This window comes from Cajanus cajan, chromosome 10 (assembly GCF_000230855.2).
Source record: "Cajanus cajan strain Asha chromosome 10, NIPB_CcT2T_4, whole genome shotgun sequence".
Taxonomy (NCBI): Eukaryota; Viridiplantae; Streptophyta; class Magnoliopsida; order Fabales; family Fabaceae; genus Cajanus; species Cajanus cajan.
This window is the reverse complement of record NC_138526.1, coordinates 51,657,339-51,672,846: the sequence shown is the minus strand read 5'-3', so window position 1 is coordinate 51,672,846 and position 15,508 is coordinate 51,657,339. Positions and strand designations below refer to the sequence as shown.

At 30.2% G+C, this 15,508-nt stretch overlaps 1 protein-coding gene across 4 annotated transcripts; it reads right to left on the bottom strand.

Annotated features, from left to right (window-relative positions):
* Window positions 1-3,148: 3,148 nt before the first annotated feature.
* Window positions 3,149-13,506, bottom strand: LOC109806135 (boron transporter 4). 4 transcript variants are annotated; one of them, XR_003804857.2, is made up of 16 exons: window positions 13,348-13,506; window positions 12,732-12,850; window positions 12,445-12,527; window positions 11,994-12,186; window positions 11,666-11,804; window positions 11,414-11,579; window positions 11,173-11,339; window positions 10,911-11,084; window positions 10,546-10,641; window positions 10,348-10,464; window positions 9,828-10,150; window positions 9,440-9,719; window positions 9,187-9,309; window positions 8,985-9,057; window positions 5,465-5,508; window positions 3,149-3,738 (listed from the first exon to the last, which is right to left on the bottom strand). XR_003804857.2 is itself a non-coding variant. In XM_020368513.3 (15 exons), the coding sequence occupies exons 2-14, from the start codon at window positions 12,833-12,835 to the stop codon at window positions 9,016-9,018; spliced, it is 2,007 nt and encodes a 668-aa protein (XP_020224102.1). In that variant the 5' UTR covers window positions 12,836-12,850; window positions 13,348-13,506; the 3' UTR covers window positions 3,150-3,738; window positions 8,985-9,015. The 4 variants fall into 4 exon arrangements, 3 of the variants coding, with proteins under 3 accessions (XP_020224102.1, XP_029128884.1, XP_082921668.1); XM_020368513.3 differs by lacking the exon at window positions 5,465-5,508 and having other exon boundaries at window positions 3,150-3,738; XM_029273051.2 differs by lacking the exons at window positions 3,149-3,738; window positions 5,465-5,508 and adding an exon at window positions 12,940-13,020 and having other exon boundaries at window positions 8,805-9,057.
* Between the last annotated feature and the right edge of the window lie 2,002 nt (window positions 13,507-15,508).

Genomic DNA, 15,508 nt, shown 5'->3' with positions numbered 1-15,508 from the left:
AAAAATATAATTTAATCAAAAAATATATAATTTATTTATATAAAAATTATGCTCAGAATGATGCTTAATTTTATTATCTTTTAGACAATTTATTTCGAATAAAATTTTAAGATAATATATTTATCTTTTATTAACATTAATAACATTTTATTTTCATTTTTTTAACTAGGTTATGATTGAAAAATATATATCAAATATTATTTATTAAAATAATTTATTAAATCCATCACTATTGATCAATATTACATTAATTCAAGTAAAACTTTATTGAAATTTCTTAAATAACTAGCCATGTACGGGATAAATAAGCAAATGAAGTTATCCATTATACTTTTTTAGGAGTATGTTATCTATTATATTTAAAAATAATTAAAAAAATATGACTAATTTTAAAATTAGTTTAAATATTTCAATTATATGGAGAAATTGATTTATTTTAATTTATAAAATACATAAATATATTTAATCATAATAATCATACGTACAACAATTATATATTATAATTCAATCGATCAATTAAATCATTTACGTTTAACTTAATTAAATCATAAATAAAAAATATAATTCGAGATATAAAACTATATACAACATATTCTAAAATTTTGATTTGAAAATTACTACGTACCTAATGTTTGTTATTTTTATAAAATAATAGTAATAATAATTATACAACATTATATATTCTAATCAATTAATAAATTAAATTATTCAATTTATATGCATATATTATTTTTATATAATATATATTTATAATTATTGGTCATTTACATTATCAAAATCAACTTTTTTTTTAACTTTTAACTAATTTAGTCATTTTTTAATGAATTTTTGTAATTAATTGGAACTTGGTTACTATTACTTAATTATATCACTAATCTTTATATTTTGGCTAACATTTGATTAAGAAGTTGATTTGGAGCAAGTCAAACAAGAGAGAGTATATGGAAGTGAAGAAGAAAGACTTTTTGAAGTCCTCCTTGAAGATTTTTCAGCATTGGGGGTAACACTATGCTTAGATAAGTGGGGAGGGTCTCTGGTTAGAGGTTTAGTTGGCCCTAAGAGGAAAAATATATAAGATTTTTGTTTTGAACAGAGCTCATAATCTTTTATTTTTCAAAAAGCTTAAAGAGAGTAATTTAAAGAGAGAAACTTTGATTCTTCTTCCCTTCTTCTTTCTAGGTTCCTTTGGAGTACGAAATTTGTAGTTGGGAGTGTCAAATTTTAAGCTTAAACTAAGAATTAGAGGGTTGGGGTAGTGTTAAGCTTGGAAGCTCAAAGTTCTTTCTTTTCCTTCTCTTTCTCGATTACTTGGAGATTGAGATAAGGGAAGCTATAACGATTTAATTATTTGATTGATGAATTGTGTTGTTTCTTTCATCAATTATGGGCAAAATGTGGTTGAAATCAGATTGAAGGGTGAAGGGTTTTGGTGTTCTTAGGTGTTGGGGTGAACTTTGGTGATTTAAGTTTGTATGATGTTACATGTATCACTTTGGCTTGATTTTGAATCATACTTGAGTTGAGTTGATTGTCAAATGCTTTGCATGCTTTGGATTTCCTATTTTCCAAGTGCTTGGAGCAATTTTTGAAGTCTACATTCATGAATTTTTGATGTCTTGTCGGGCGTGCCTTTGTGGAACTGGGTGAAGTTTCAACTAAAGGGCTCTGTCTCGATCATATCTGGCGTAGGATCAGTGATGTTAGGCATTAGGAGAGAAACTCGTCTTGGGTTGAGATGACACTAAGTGTGGTTCAAATGGTGTTAGGCATAAGAGTAGGGGAAGTCTCTAACTAGGTGATGTTGTACGTTGCTAAGGTGATGTTGAGCGCGAGTCATACAGAGACTCTCTACTTGATATGAGGCTAGTGTGGTTTTTTCCATGCTAGGTGCGAGGTCCTAGAGGATCTCCACCTTGGTCGTGTTGAATGTAGTTTGGATGGCATCGGGCATGAGCAAGGTAAAGAGCTCTTTGCCTCGATAGCGTCAGATGCAAGGTATGTTGTGTTGAGCGTGGGATGTTTGGATGATATGTAATGTTTTTGGTGAACTTGTATGATGAACACCAGTATATTAGGTTATTCTATGGAAGGATTGTTCTATATATGTTGATTGAATATGACATATATAAATGATTATAGGATGTATGATAATTGTTCTGCATATGTTAATTGGATATGCCATGTGTATATGTTTTTATGGTGTTGGATGATGGCGAGTATATGTATGTTGTGCATATGTATGATGTATGATTTTTTTCAAGCATTGATATGCCATGTATGGATGATGTTGTTGATCTCTATATGTATTGACTGGATGTGATGTATATAGTAGATTTATGGTGAGTTGTAGATGTTAAGAATACACTATGACATTAAAGTATGTTGACTAACTTAGGGCTTGAGAAGAGAAAATTATTTTGAAAATTGAGGATTTCACGTAAATCTTAGAATGATGCTCAGGTAGGCTACTGTTAGAAAACCCTCCTTGAGTAGATGTGTCTCCTCTAGATCTTTAGTTAGTGGTTGAGTAAGGTAGGAGGTCGAGGGCTGTTGGTTTTTTTAGGCAAGCGCACCCAAGTCTCTGTAGTATGATTAAAAGGTTGTCGATCCTCAGAGACTTGTGAGATAAGCTATGATTTCTATTATACTAATTGATGCTTAAATGTAAAACTTGGGTAATTACACATATTCAATTTTTGATATGGATGATTATCAAACTTAAGTAACCAAAAGATAATTTAACTTGCGGAAAAACAGATATGAGAAACAATTTGGGATTAAATTCATCAATCTCTCTCCTATGTATTCCTAATGATTCTATCAAATGATTCCATTACTCATTGCTATTGAGTTCTCTATTTTCATTCAAACTCAATCCCTTGGCATAAGAAATTCTGAGATATTTAACTCAATGAATGATTCCTCACTTCATTCAGTTTAATATCTCGCATTAAGAATCAGAACTTGTTGCAACTATTAATTTCAAGACCATCCCTGGCTCTCAAAACTAATAGGTGATTTGTTTCAAGTCTAGATTCAGAAAACGTTTTCCAACCAAATTCTAAATCCAAGATCAAAGATAAATGATCAGTTTATCAAAGCATTAAGATCAGAATACAAATCACTGACATTGAGTAATAGATGAGATATATATATAAATCAAAGAGGAATATACAGGAGTTTGATGAATACATTAATCCCAAACCTAGAGCTTTAGCTCTCCATGGTATAAGAAATCACAAAACAACAAGATGAAAGGTAGAAGAAAGAGATCATCTGAAGAATCGCGTCCCCACGAGCTCCAAAGTGCTCTGTTCCTAGTTCCTCTCTGTTCTTCTCTTCGTACAGATTGTGATCCCCCCTTTTCTCTCTCCTCTGCCCTTTTATAAGTGCTAGAATTAAAACAGAGTAGGCAGGAAAGAGAAGAATCCGCTCAGCGCCTTGAAACGGCTAAGCGGTTTGAAGAATTCTTCACCATGAAGTAATCTGAAGGGCTGGGCCGTTCAAATCCGCTGAGCGCCTGAGAGATTCTTCATTGTTAAGCAAGCACAAGGGACTGGGCGCTTCATATCTGCTGAGCGCCTAGGAGGCAGAGAACACTCCTTCGTCCAGGGCCAAAACCGCTCAGCGCCTTAGAGTGGTTGAGCGCCTCTCCTTTGCTGCATTTGTTGAGCTCTCTAGCTTGAAAGCGCTCAACCGTTTCAAGGTGCTCAGCCGTTTGCGTCTAGATTTCAAAAACTACAAAGTAAGAGGAAAATCTGATCAAAAACTCATCACTCCATGTAATAATGTAAATTAAGAACCCCTCTTTGATTCTTAATGTATTTGCCAAAATTATATCAATATATATACAAAAAGTGTGCTAGATAAGTGTCTCAAATTTAAATTTCATCAAACTAATTAGAAACTTATCAAGGGCTACAACCCTTGACCAAATACCTAGAAAGGTTGCGTGGTTCCTTAAGGATGACTAGTGGGCTAACTCCATATGTGACTTGGTAATGTTTTCCAAGGTCATGATATGCCTATACCTAGTTGTACCACTTCTTTCTATAGGTGAATGTGTGACGACACATTGATTGATATGTTTGTATATAATGGGTGAAGAGGTGTGTTCATATGCATTGTTGATGTCTTGTCTGACATGATTTGGATGATATACATGTTTCCTTGGAGTGTTGTAGCTTTCATGTATGTTTGTGGTGTGACGTTGTATGTTATAAAATTGTTTTCTATATGTTCATATTTTCATACTCTAACTTACCCTTTTGTTTCCATTGTGATTTGGACTGTAATGATCATAGATTGTATGAGAGTAGATCAGGATTAAGCTAGAAAAGTAATGTCATTTGGAGGTTGGCAATACCTTTTGGTTGATGTTGGTGCCACTTTGGTAGCTTGTATAGTCGTGTTTACAAACACTAGGACATAGAATTATTGTGCATGTGTATATATATAACTTGTTTACATCAGTTTAGGTGTTTTACTTTTATACTCATATTATATGTATATATGTATAGCGCGTTTCTTCCTTTAATCTTGTATGTCTTAGTAAACTAGTTTTCATTGCTAGTGGTAGTGTTGTTCAATGTAGTGACCATGACAGGTCATTACATCGAACACCACTTTACTCACACCTAATGAAATCTTGGTAGAGAATGTCCTTTTTTGTTTGTGTGCCTACATCTGTGTAAGTTAGCCTATGTCAGGTTCCATTTTTATTATGTGGCACGTTTGATTCATTTTAAACCTCTCTTCAAGGGTTTGGGTTCTTCCAAGTGTTGTTAGGGCTTCCTTTATCACCTTGAAACTTCTCGTTGGCTCTCCATCTTCCATGTTGTTTTCATTTTTTGTGCTCTTTGTGATAATGAGGATCTAATTCCATCTTTATTAGGGTTAAATGTAACCCACTAAACTCCCACGTAACTTGTATTGATTATATGTGTGTGTGTCTTTCTATTTCGATGTTAGTATCTTGTTTCTAATATATATTAATTTTTGTTGTGGAGTGATCAACTATAACTTGATATTTGATTCATTAGACATTAAAAAATATCTTTTTGTAATCTTGAATTGAAAAAAAATACCTCAAGTTTGTTTATTAAGTATTAAAGGAGTTGATACTTAATAAAGGAATTTGGACTTTTTCTTCCAAGGAATTAGGGTTTTAGTAAACTAGTGGATTGATATTAACATTAAATGTGAAAGAAAATTGAGTGTTTTAAACATATAAGAGTGAGGTTTAATAAAGTTTAATCCCAACATTAATATTATATTTTATTTTTTTATCTAAACCGTCTTTTAAGTGTTTGCAAAAATACCAAAAAGAACTTTATCTTTATTTTACATGATTTTATTTATTTTATCAATGAATATCAATTAATGGAATATTATTTAGTCTAAATTAGTTATTGAATGTATTTATTACTTATATTACACAAGTCTTTTAGGAAGTGATACTTACTTATCATTGATTACTTGTGTGGCTCGTGTGGTTGCCAAATTCGCCTAACATGTAGCAAGTAGTAGGTAACTAGTAGTAGATAATAGCAGGTAATAGATAATAGGTAGCAAATAGCAAGCAGTAGAAAGTTGGTAATAAGAAATATGTAACAAGTAGCAAGTAGTTGGTAATAAGTAATAAGTAGTGGATAACAAGTAGTAGGTAGTGAATAGTAGGTAACATGTAAAGTTAAACAAGTAGCATGTAGGCATGGCAACGGGGCGGGGCGGGGGCGGGTATTACGTTTCCCGCCCCCGCCCCTGCCCCCGCCCCTGATACCCGCCGAGAATAAAATTTAGGTCCCCATCCCCGCCCCCGGCTGGATTCAGGTTTCCCCGCCCCGCCCCCGCTCCTATTTTTTTTTCTTCTTTTTTTCTTTTAAATAAATATGAACAATTTAAAAAAAAATAAAAGAAAATTAAAATAATATAAATTTTTACATATAAATATTTATAATTTTAGTTTATATATATAAAAATAATTTTTTACTTATGTTATTAAGCGGGGCGGGGATGAGGGCGGGGGCGGGTGGGTATTAACATCCCCGCCCCCGTCCCCGCCCCCGATTTTATCAATCGGGGAAAACCTGCATCTGATAAACACGGGTTTTCCCCATCGAAATCAGGGTGGGTTCGGGCGGGTACCCACGGGGGCGGGTTAGATTGCCATGCCTAGTAACATGTAACATGTAACAGGTAACAAGTAGTAGGTTACAAGTAATAGGCAATGGATAATAGGTAACAAATAACAGGTAGTAAATAACAAATAACAAATAATAGGTAGTGGATAGTAGGAAACAAGTAACAAATAGAAGGTAATAGGAAGTCGATAACATGTAACAAGTAGTAGGTAACAAGTAACAGATAATTGGTAACAAGCAACAGCTAACAAGTAGTGGGCAATTGGTAAAATTTAACAAGTAGCAAGTAGTCAATAACAAGTTTTAGGTAATAGGTAAAAGGTAGCAAGTAGTAGGTATCAAGTAGCAAGTAGTAGGTAAAAAACAGGAGATAACATGTAACAAGTAGTAAATAGCTTGTAGCAAGTAACAAGTAATTAACATGTAACAAGTAACAGATAGCTTGTACCAAATAACAAGTAACATGTAACAAGTAGTAGGAAGAAGGTTGTAGGAAACATGTAGTTGGTAAAAAGTAACTAATAGCATGTACCACGTAGTCAATAGTGATAACAAGTAGGTAAAATGTAGTTGTAAGTAGTAGTTAACATGTAACAAGTAGCAAGAGACAAATAATAGGTAACAAGTTGAAGGTAATAAGTTGCAAGTAGTAGGTAACGATTAACAAATAACAAGTAGTAGGTAGCAAGTAATAGTTAACAATGTTGAAGGTAAAATGTGACTTGTAATAAGTAGCAGGTAACAGGTGTAGTAGTTGTAGCCGATAGTGTGTGACAAGTAATAAGTAACAGGTAACTGATAAAAAGTAGTCAGTTGCAAGTAGTAGATAGCCAATAGTAATTAACAAATAACATGTAACAAGTAGTAGATAACAAGTTATAAATAACAAGTAATATGTAACAAGTAGTAGATAACATGCAGTAGGTAGTCGATAGCAAGTAACAAGTAACAAATTGCAAGTATAAAGAAGTACGTAATAATTAACTAGCAGTAAGTAGATAACAAGTAATAAGTAACACGTAGATAATAACAGGTAATATGTAATTAATAATAAATAGCTGTTAACAAGTAGGGATAAAATTTAACTTGTAACAGGTAAACAATAACAAGTGTACAACTAGTAAAATTTAACTTGTAGCTTCTAATGGATAACAGGTAGCTTGTAGTAAATAATAAGTAAGAAGTAACATATAATGGATAATAGATGGCACATAATAAATAAGAAATCGTAAATATCAGGTAATAAGTAACTAACAGCAAGTAACACGTAACTTAGTAGAAAGTAACATGCAGCAGATAGCGATAACACGTAACGAGTTTTGAATGATTCCTCACTGGACGCTTCTACTGATGCTATTAATATGAGAAATTCTATGATACCTATCTTATTTGAGAGGGTATCGGTACAATATTTTATATTTTATATTTTTAATAATTTATTTAAATAATATTTATAATATTTTATTCTTTCAATTTTTAAATTATTTAGTTATTTTATTTTTATTTTATATATTCTAATTTATTTGTAATAATATTATTATATATTAAAATAATTTAATTTTAATAATTTTTTAAGTATATTTTTATCTTTTCACTTAAAATTTTTGAATTTCTATATTTTAATTTTAATAATTTTTTAAGTATTTTTTTTGTCTTTTTTTTTTTAAATTTTTGAATTTTTATATTGTAATTTTAATAATTTTTTAATGAAGCATCCGGTGATAGGTGGTCTATTCTTTTATATAAAGTGCTTAAAATGTATGCACTTTTATGCACGATCAAATTTAATTAAAATATTTTATAGAAAATCTTCACCGTTCCAGAAATTTAAATATAAAAATATATATTTTATATAATTTTTTTATTCATTAATATATGTCAAACTCATATAAATTCAAACAATAAATTTTATAAAAATACTTAAATTAATAATTTTAATTCATAAAAATGAAATTTATAATCAATTAAATATTATTATTTTTCTAAATAGCCGAATGATTGGAAGTATGTGAAAATAATATTCTAAATTAAAAGAATTTGACTGAAAATAATAGCCTATTATTTATAAATAAAAAATTATATTAAAAATAATCTAATTAAATCTTTATATCTAATAGTCGTATTATTTTTACATAAAAATATATTTAGAATAATCTAATGATCATTGACGGAAACAATCTTAATTAAAATTTACTTATTTTTTTAGATGAGATAGATTAGTCTAAGACAAAATTTTAAAATATTAGTGCAAAAAATAAAAAATAAAAATCAATAATCGGAAATAATAAAAGAATTTGACCCTTCTTAAAGCATTATTAAGTAGTTTTCGATAAATAAATAAAAATAAACATTTCTGGATAGAAAAATAATGACAATGAAATGAAAAAAATAAATAAATAAAGTGGTATTGAAATATACAATGAAAATAGATTTAAATAATATTTATAGAATTTTTGCATTAAGTTAATTTTTTAACACTTTTTAGTTAATAATTAATAACAATGAGCACATCCTCTATTGGCAGGGTAAAAATTGTGAATTTAAATTTCCGAATTCGAATTTACACAAGGTATATAATTTTTTTGAAAGTTTATATTTTATATTTACATTTCTCTTAAACTCAATATTATATATTCTGAAATTTGAATGCTAACACAAGAGTAGAGTTATCGATAGTAAGTATTTTTATTTAATTTTACATATAAATTCCGGAAATTATGACCCGCTAACATCTTAATTCTGCGGCATGAAAATTTATAATTTCTAAAACTTGATCTTTATCTTAATTCTAGAGGAAACGTATTAATGTCAGATTCCCTCTGTAGGGGTTGGAACATTTACCATATAATATCAGATTATTCATCAGCTTTCCCTAACAATCTGAGGGTGGGGATCCATTTTCATCAGGGTACACCTGCAAACCCTCAACATTCAGTCAAGCACAAACATATTACACTTATGTGAGAGAAAGATAAAAAAAATATTTAAAAAAAATGCTAATCTAGAGTTGAATTCAAATCAACAACAGTGGAATTATTGTTACCTGGCGATTTCTTTCCTCACTAAAGCTCACAGTTCTGACCTTCAACTCCCCTCTGTTAGTAGTTAACTCATCTAGTATTTCAGCATTATTCATTTCCTTTGATCTTCGGGGTGATTCCACCTCCTGTTGAAAAGTAAACAAGCTCTTTCATATCCCACATTTGGATAATAATGAACTTCATTAAATGTTACCTATAGTAACGTATCTAACAGTTTTTATGGTATTGTATTTTTTTTATCGACACAATTCATACCCTGAAAGATTTGTTGAAACTTAGTCCTGGAGCAGCAACTATTTCTTCATATTCAGCAGCGTCTAGTTCCCTAAGATGATGAGGCTTGAACAGCTTGGGGAGTATATGCTGTCTCAATGTGATGAGCAAAAAGAAAGGCAAGGGGAACAGTATTCCAGCTATGGGAATCCATGTCACTCCAAAACAAACCAAGAAATACACACATTGGAAGAGTGTGAAGCAGACTAGGTATCTGTAAGGTACTGACTCAACAAAGGAAGCATGATCCCCTTCCAACAATCTGCCAAAAATAGGTTGGTATTAGAGAATTTAATTGAGTGAAACCACTTACAAAGAAGTTTCATGCTGTCGTGAAAATGATGAAACAATATTAACAACTTCCACTTACTTGTACCACCTACTTGGTGTTACAAAAAGAAGTAGTATCCTTTCCCAGAATTGGTTTCCTGGAAGACTATCAATGGCCATGTATGCAAAATATCCCCACAGAACTGAAGCTGGTATCTTTTTTATGGCAGGCATAGCAAAGACTGATGCTCCTACAAGGAGTGATTGTAAAAGATTGCTCACTCTCTGCTCCTTTACTCTGACAGGCAAATATTCATCAATGTGTTTCTCAGGATCAAAGGTACTCTTATTGTTGAGTCCTTTGTCTTCACCATTTAGGACAACCTCTTTCAAATCCTCTAGTTCTTTGACAACTGAATGATTCTGTTAATGATCACATTCAGAACCAAAAGAAACTTAGCTATGTGTCAGTGGACTCAACCTGTTTTGATGCAAGTTAAAAGTGCTTTTAAAAATTTCTCCACTAAAAAAAACTCTTTATTTTCAATAGAGGAGCTTCCAAAAATAATTTTAAACTTATACCCAAACATGCTCTTAAGAGATCAAAGGCTTATGCTTACATCTGGACAGTTATCCATTTCTATAAACACTGCTTGCATCTTCCCATAGATTTCAGATTTGCTAGCTTCCTGCCGTATGCTTTCCTTGGCACTTTTAACCATCTTTCTTCGGATCAACTGCCATTAAAAAAACACCAAATCAAATATCCAATTCAATCAAGATAGTTACTACAAACACCAATATACTCATTTATGCACCTGTTTCTTGAGAACAGCCAGGCTCTTGGTGTGCATAGGAGATTGAGGTAGAACTCCATTTGAAGGGGGTAAGCCAATTAATCCACAAAGCAAAGTCTGAAATTTTTTAACCAAAGCAAATCATAAATTCCAATTGGATCACTAATATAAATGACAATTAAACAACTCAGCACAATGAAAAATTATTTGGTAGTATAAGATCACCAAGTATTTATGATCCTAGTTAATCACTATATGATATGCATTTATGTTTTTCAATCGACGAGAAAATTTAATAATACTTAATTATATATCAGATAAAAATTAGTTAAGGATTATGTAGTCAAGAATTACCTAATAATTTCTATAGTAGAAGAGAGACATACCGTTAATCCTAGCAACAATATGTCATAGTGATATGCAGAAGGTTTCCTGAGATTGAATTCCTTCTGTTGTGCCAGTTGAGAAGCAACACTATGGTCAAAGAAGTAAAGCCCTGCTATCATTAAGGCAGGAATGAAAGCAGCAAAAATATATGCTGGAGAAACGTCCCCCATATCCTGCAGCAAATGTTATATAAGTAATCTCCAAAACTATAAAAGTAAGAACTAAGAAGTTGTGAATCACATTATATGCAATATGGATTACTTTGATCACTGTCCAGTGATGTAAAGAAGTAGACTCCCAAGCAAGAGGAGAAGTGAGTCTTCTTGGAACTCCAGAAGGCACTTTACTTGGTACTATGAATGATAGACCTGTCCACACCACCACCATGAAAGGGACACCATAGTCTGCAACGAAACTTCTGAACCACCCTGTTCCATAAACAAACCATGTCAGATTCCCCTCCCCAACCATGCTCAAATCACTTGAAATTCACTTGACAAACCTGTTGCATATAGCCATGACCTTGCTCTTCTGCTTTTTAAAGAAGTATAGAGAAGGCCAAAGGTGAATATAATACCCAACAATCCATTTGCATACAGCCAGTGAAATTGGTACTTTTCTGATGTTGGGTCTCCTTCTTTAGGAACATTAAACTCACTTACCATTCCCTGAACATACAAAAGCTTGTATCAAAGTCCTTTTCCATTGTGTTATGACAAATCATGTTTCATTTGATAGTATCACAAAAACTGACCTTGATTGCCTGTTGAATGAACAAGACTGTGATCAACATGCCAAAAACCTCACCAGCAATCCTTGTAAATCTATTGATGATATTTGCTGCATTGAATATTGCTAGTAGAAACAGCAAGAGAGAAGTCCATACACAAACCCTGTCACGTTAATAATATTAATTAGACAGCTACAAAGAACTTGGATTATCAACCATTTTGAATACAATCTTAGAAGCAATTTTGAAAGTTTTTCTATTAGAAAAAGCTCATTATTTTTAGTAGTAGAACTCTAAAAACGCCTTTAACTTATATCCAAACAGATTTTATGTAGAAAATGATTTTTCTTACCATCCTGCCCAAGCTAAAAAGAGTTCTCGTCCCAAGGAATCCCTATCTTTTGCAAAGTTGTACAAGTAGGTGTACATAATAATAGTGGGTTCAGCAACTCCTACTATTAGGAGAGGCTGGCCACCCAAAATTGAGTGTATGATTCCACAAATAGCTGTAGAAGCCAGTGTTTCAACCGTGCTCAAGCTTCCATCTGTATACAAACAACAAATTGTTCAATCCCATTGCCAATTTTTTTTTACATATAAAGAGATTATATACATACATACTTCAATTTTCTTAAAATATTGCCAAGTGTACTTAACTAAAATACATATACTCACTTGTTTTTGCAGAAAGAGCATTTAACAAGCTATATGACTCCTTGAAAATATAAAAGTGTAGTTTGCTAAAATACAACTTTATTTGTGTGTGTGGTTAGAGAGGTTGGATATAGAAGAAGATGAAAAACCTGTGTCTCTACTCAGCTGCTCGCCAAAGGCAATAACAGGTAGTGCAGAAGCAAAGAATATATAAGTAGTTGGAGCCAATATCCTGTTGATTAAAAAACAAGAACTCATCAGAGTAAGAGCATGTTTGCTTGTGCATATTATCGTTGATCCAAGAAGCAACTACTAGTTGCTTTTACGTTATTTTTTTATGTGGTTTTGCTCCAATCGTGGATCATTGATGAGAAAGCAAAAACACATTAAGAGTACTAATTTTCAAACAAGTATCTTAACCATAAGAAACACTTACCCTGTTCCTGAATAGAGACCAGAAGTCCAATCATCTTTGTAGTACACCGCTCTTCCTCTAAGATCGTTCACAACACCCTTGAAAGGTGCTTTTAATCCTTCCATTTCTGCTTCCACACTCTAATGAGTCATAACAAAATTCTTCATATCAAAACATTGAAAAAGTGAAAGAGAAAAGCATAACATGAACCGAGTAAACACGACCATACATGTGTTGAGTTTGTTCCTCTTGGTTTTGGCTTTGGTTTCTTTTCACCAACCAATTTGACTCAAAACGGAGGAATGAACAACTAATGGAACAGTCAATAGAATAGGAAAATACGGAAACGTGTGATTTTTACACGTTGAAAATATGTTTGATGGGCAAGAAAGAAAAGAAAAGAAAGAAATGAGAACTCTCGTGACACAAAGAGGAAGAACACAAAAGAAACCAAACTCATCATCTCATACACGCAATGAGGTAAACAAAACAAACCAATGGATTCATTGGCAATGTTTTAAGAAGAAAAAAAAAGTGTATCATGTATCATATAATCTCATGCAGATTAAGAAATGAAGGCACATATGGTTAATACTTAATGCAGAATTGATTAGAATGAAACAGAAGAACAATATACCAAAGATGTGAGTATTAGAAATGGCTTTGGCTTCGGCTTCTTTTGCAGAGAAGAGTGGCCAAAGTGCACGTCGTTCAAAGACCGGTGAAAGAGAAGAGAATCATCAATGGTCCCCACTGTTACAATTTTCTTGTTCACAACTGCATATTCAGAATTCCTACTTAAAACTATTTATAAAGCATGAACAACATGGCTCCGTGACTATTTCGAATGTATCAGACATAAAAAATTATAAATAAATAAATAAATTATCCAAAAAGTAAAAGTCATTTTTGCCATGATATCAATGGAGTTAATTAAGAAATATCTTCAATAATGAATTATGATTCATGCTTTGGTGTGAACAGTTGTTGTTACTAGTATTAGAATTGTTTCCTATACAAGTCGCCAACTAATTAATGAGATTCATTTTTTTTTAATTTTTTTTATTTCACTAAAGTTAATAAATATTTATGAAGATTTAATTTTTTTTTTAAATATGAGTTTAACACCACTTAAAAACACTATAACTGTTTTACTCGGTCAACTAACATATAATTCTGGATAAAAAAAAAATAACATGCTTTTAAGTAATTATTGTAAAGATTTAAAGAAAAAAATAATCATACATCGGCAGCGTAACAATTTTATCAATCAACCAGAACAATAGCCGTACGATGTACAGTTTATTTAAGTAAGTTAGTTGAAATAATATTTAACTAATTATATAAATAAAAATAAATAATAATTATTATAAAATATAATAATATTAAGAATAAATAAAAAAATAATATTAAAAATAAATATACATTAACTTGTTACAAATTATTGAAAACATCTTTATAAACAACATTAGAACACATTTTAATCTTCATTTTTTCTATTAGCAACTAAATTTTTTAATCCACTCTTTGATCATAAGAAAAAACTGATTTTAGAATTAATGTATTTTATTACATCAGTCTTATTAGCAAATTGTGATTTTAAAATAATTTTATTTGATTTAACAAATTGAAGTTGATTTGATTTATTTTAATAAAATATACTTATTACAAAATATAATCGCTAAATTGAAAAAATAAAACTACTTTAAATTTTATTTTATAACATGATGTATATTGTATTAATGCTTTGTGTTTATTTTAAAACCAAAAATGGTGGGAAAATAATTAAAACTAAAGTTTTCAATCCATAATAAAATATATTAGGCATAATTGCATTTTTGATCCTCAAATATTGTAATTGGACAATTTTGATTTCCAAAGTTTTAATCGGGTAATTTTAGTCCCTAAAAGATTGCAATTGTGAGATTTTGGTCCTTCAATCTTTAATTGAACAATTTTAGTCCTTCAAATATCATAATTGTGCGATTTTAGTCTCTCCCATTAAAAATTAAATAATTTTAATATATATATATATATATACAATATTTTAAAAGTATACAAATATTTGTCTATTCAAGTTAATGCATATTATAATTTTCTTCAATGCATCAAATGATATATATTTATTATTAATAAATAAATAAAATTTATATATTATTATTTTTATAATATTACTGATAAATTAATATCAATAACATTATTAATATATTTATAGATAAACTAATAATTCGATAAATATAATTTGTTATATATTAATATACTTTTACAAAAATATAAGTATATTAATTAGAAATATACATATATTTTGTTATATATTTATATTTTTGAAAAATTATATTAATATATACTAAGTCATATTTATCAAATTATTAGTTTATCTATAAATATACTAAAAATATTATTGATATTAATTTATCAGTAATATTAAAATACTAATAATATATAAATTTTATTTATTTAGTAATAATAAATATATATCATTTGATATATTAACAAAAATTATAATATATATTAACTTAAATAAGCAAACAATTGTATAACTTTAAAACATCATATATATATATATATATATATATATATATATATATATATATATATTCTAAAATTACTAAATTTTTAATGAGAAAGACTAAAATCGTATAATTATAATAGTTGAGGGACTAAAACTGTTCAATAAAAAATTAAGGGATTAAAATTACACAATTACAATCTTTTAAGGACTAAAATTACTCAATTAAAATATTGAAGATCAAAATTGCACAATTGCAATACTTGAGGGATCAAAAACACAATTAAGC

What these genes read in the sequence shown, in the direction of transcription:
- LOC109806135 (XM_020368513.3), bottom strand. Translation starts at nt 12,835, where the DNA reads ATGGAAGGATTAAAAGCACCTTTCAAGGGTGTTGTGAACGATCTTAGA. An exon ending in TCATTCAACAGGCAATCAAG is followed by an intron (nt 11,580 to 11,665) that starts GTCAGTTTTTGT and finishes TTGTATGTTCAG; the next exon opens with GGAATGGTAAGTGAGTTTAA. An exon ending in ATCACTGGACAGTGATCAAA is followed by an intron (nt 11,085 to 11,172) that starts GTAATCCATATT and finishes CATTTGCTGCAG; the next exon opens with GATATGGGGGACGTTTCTCC.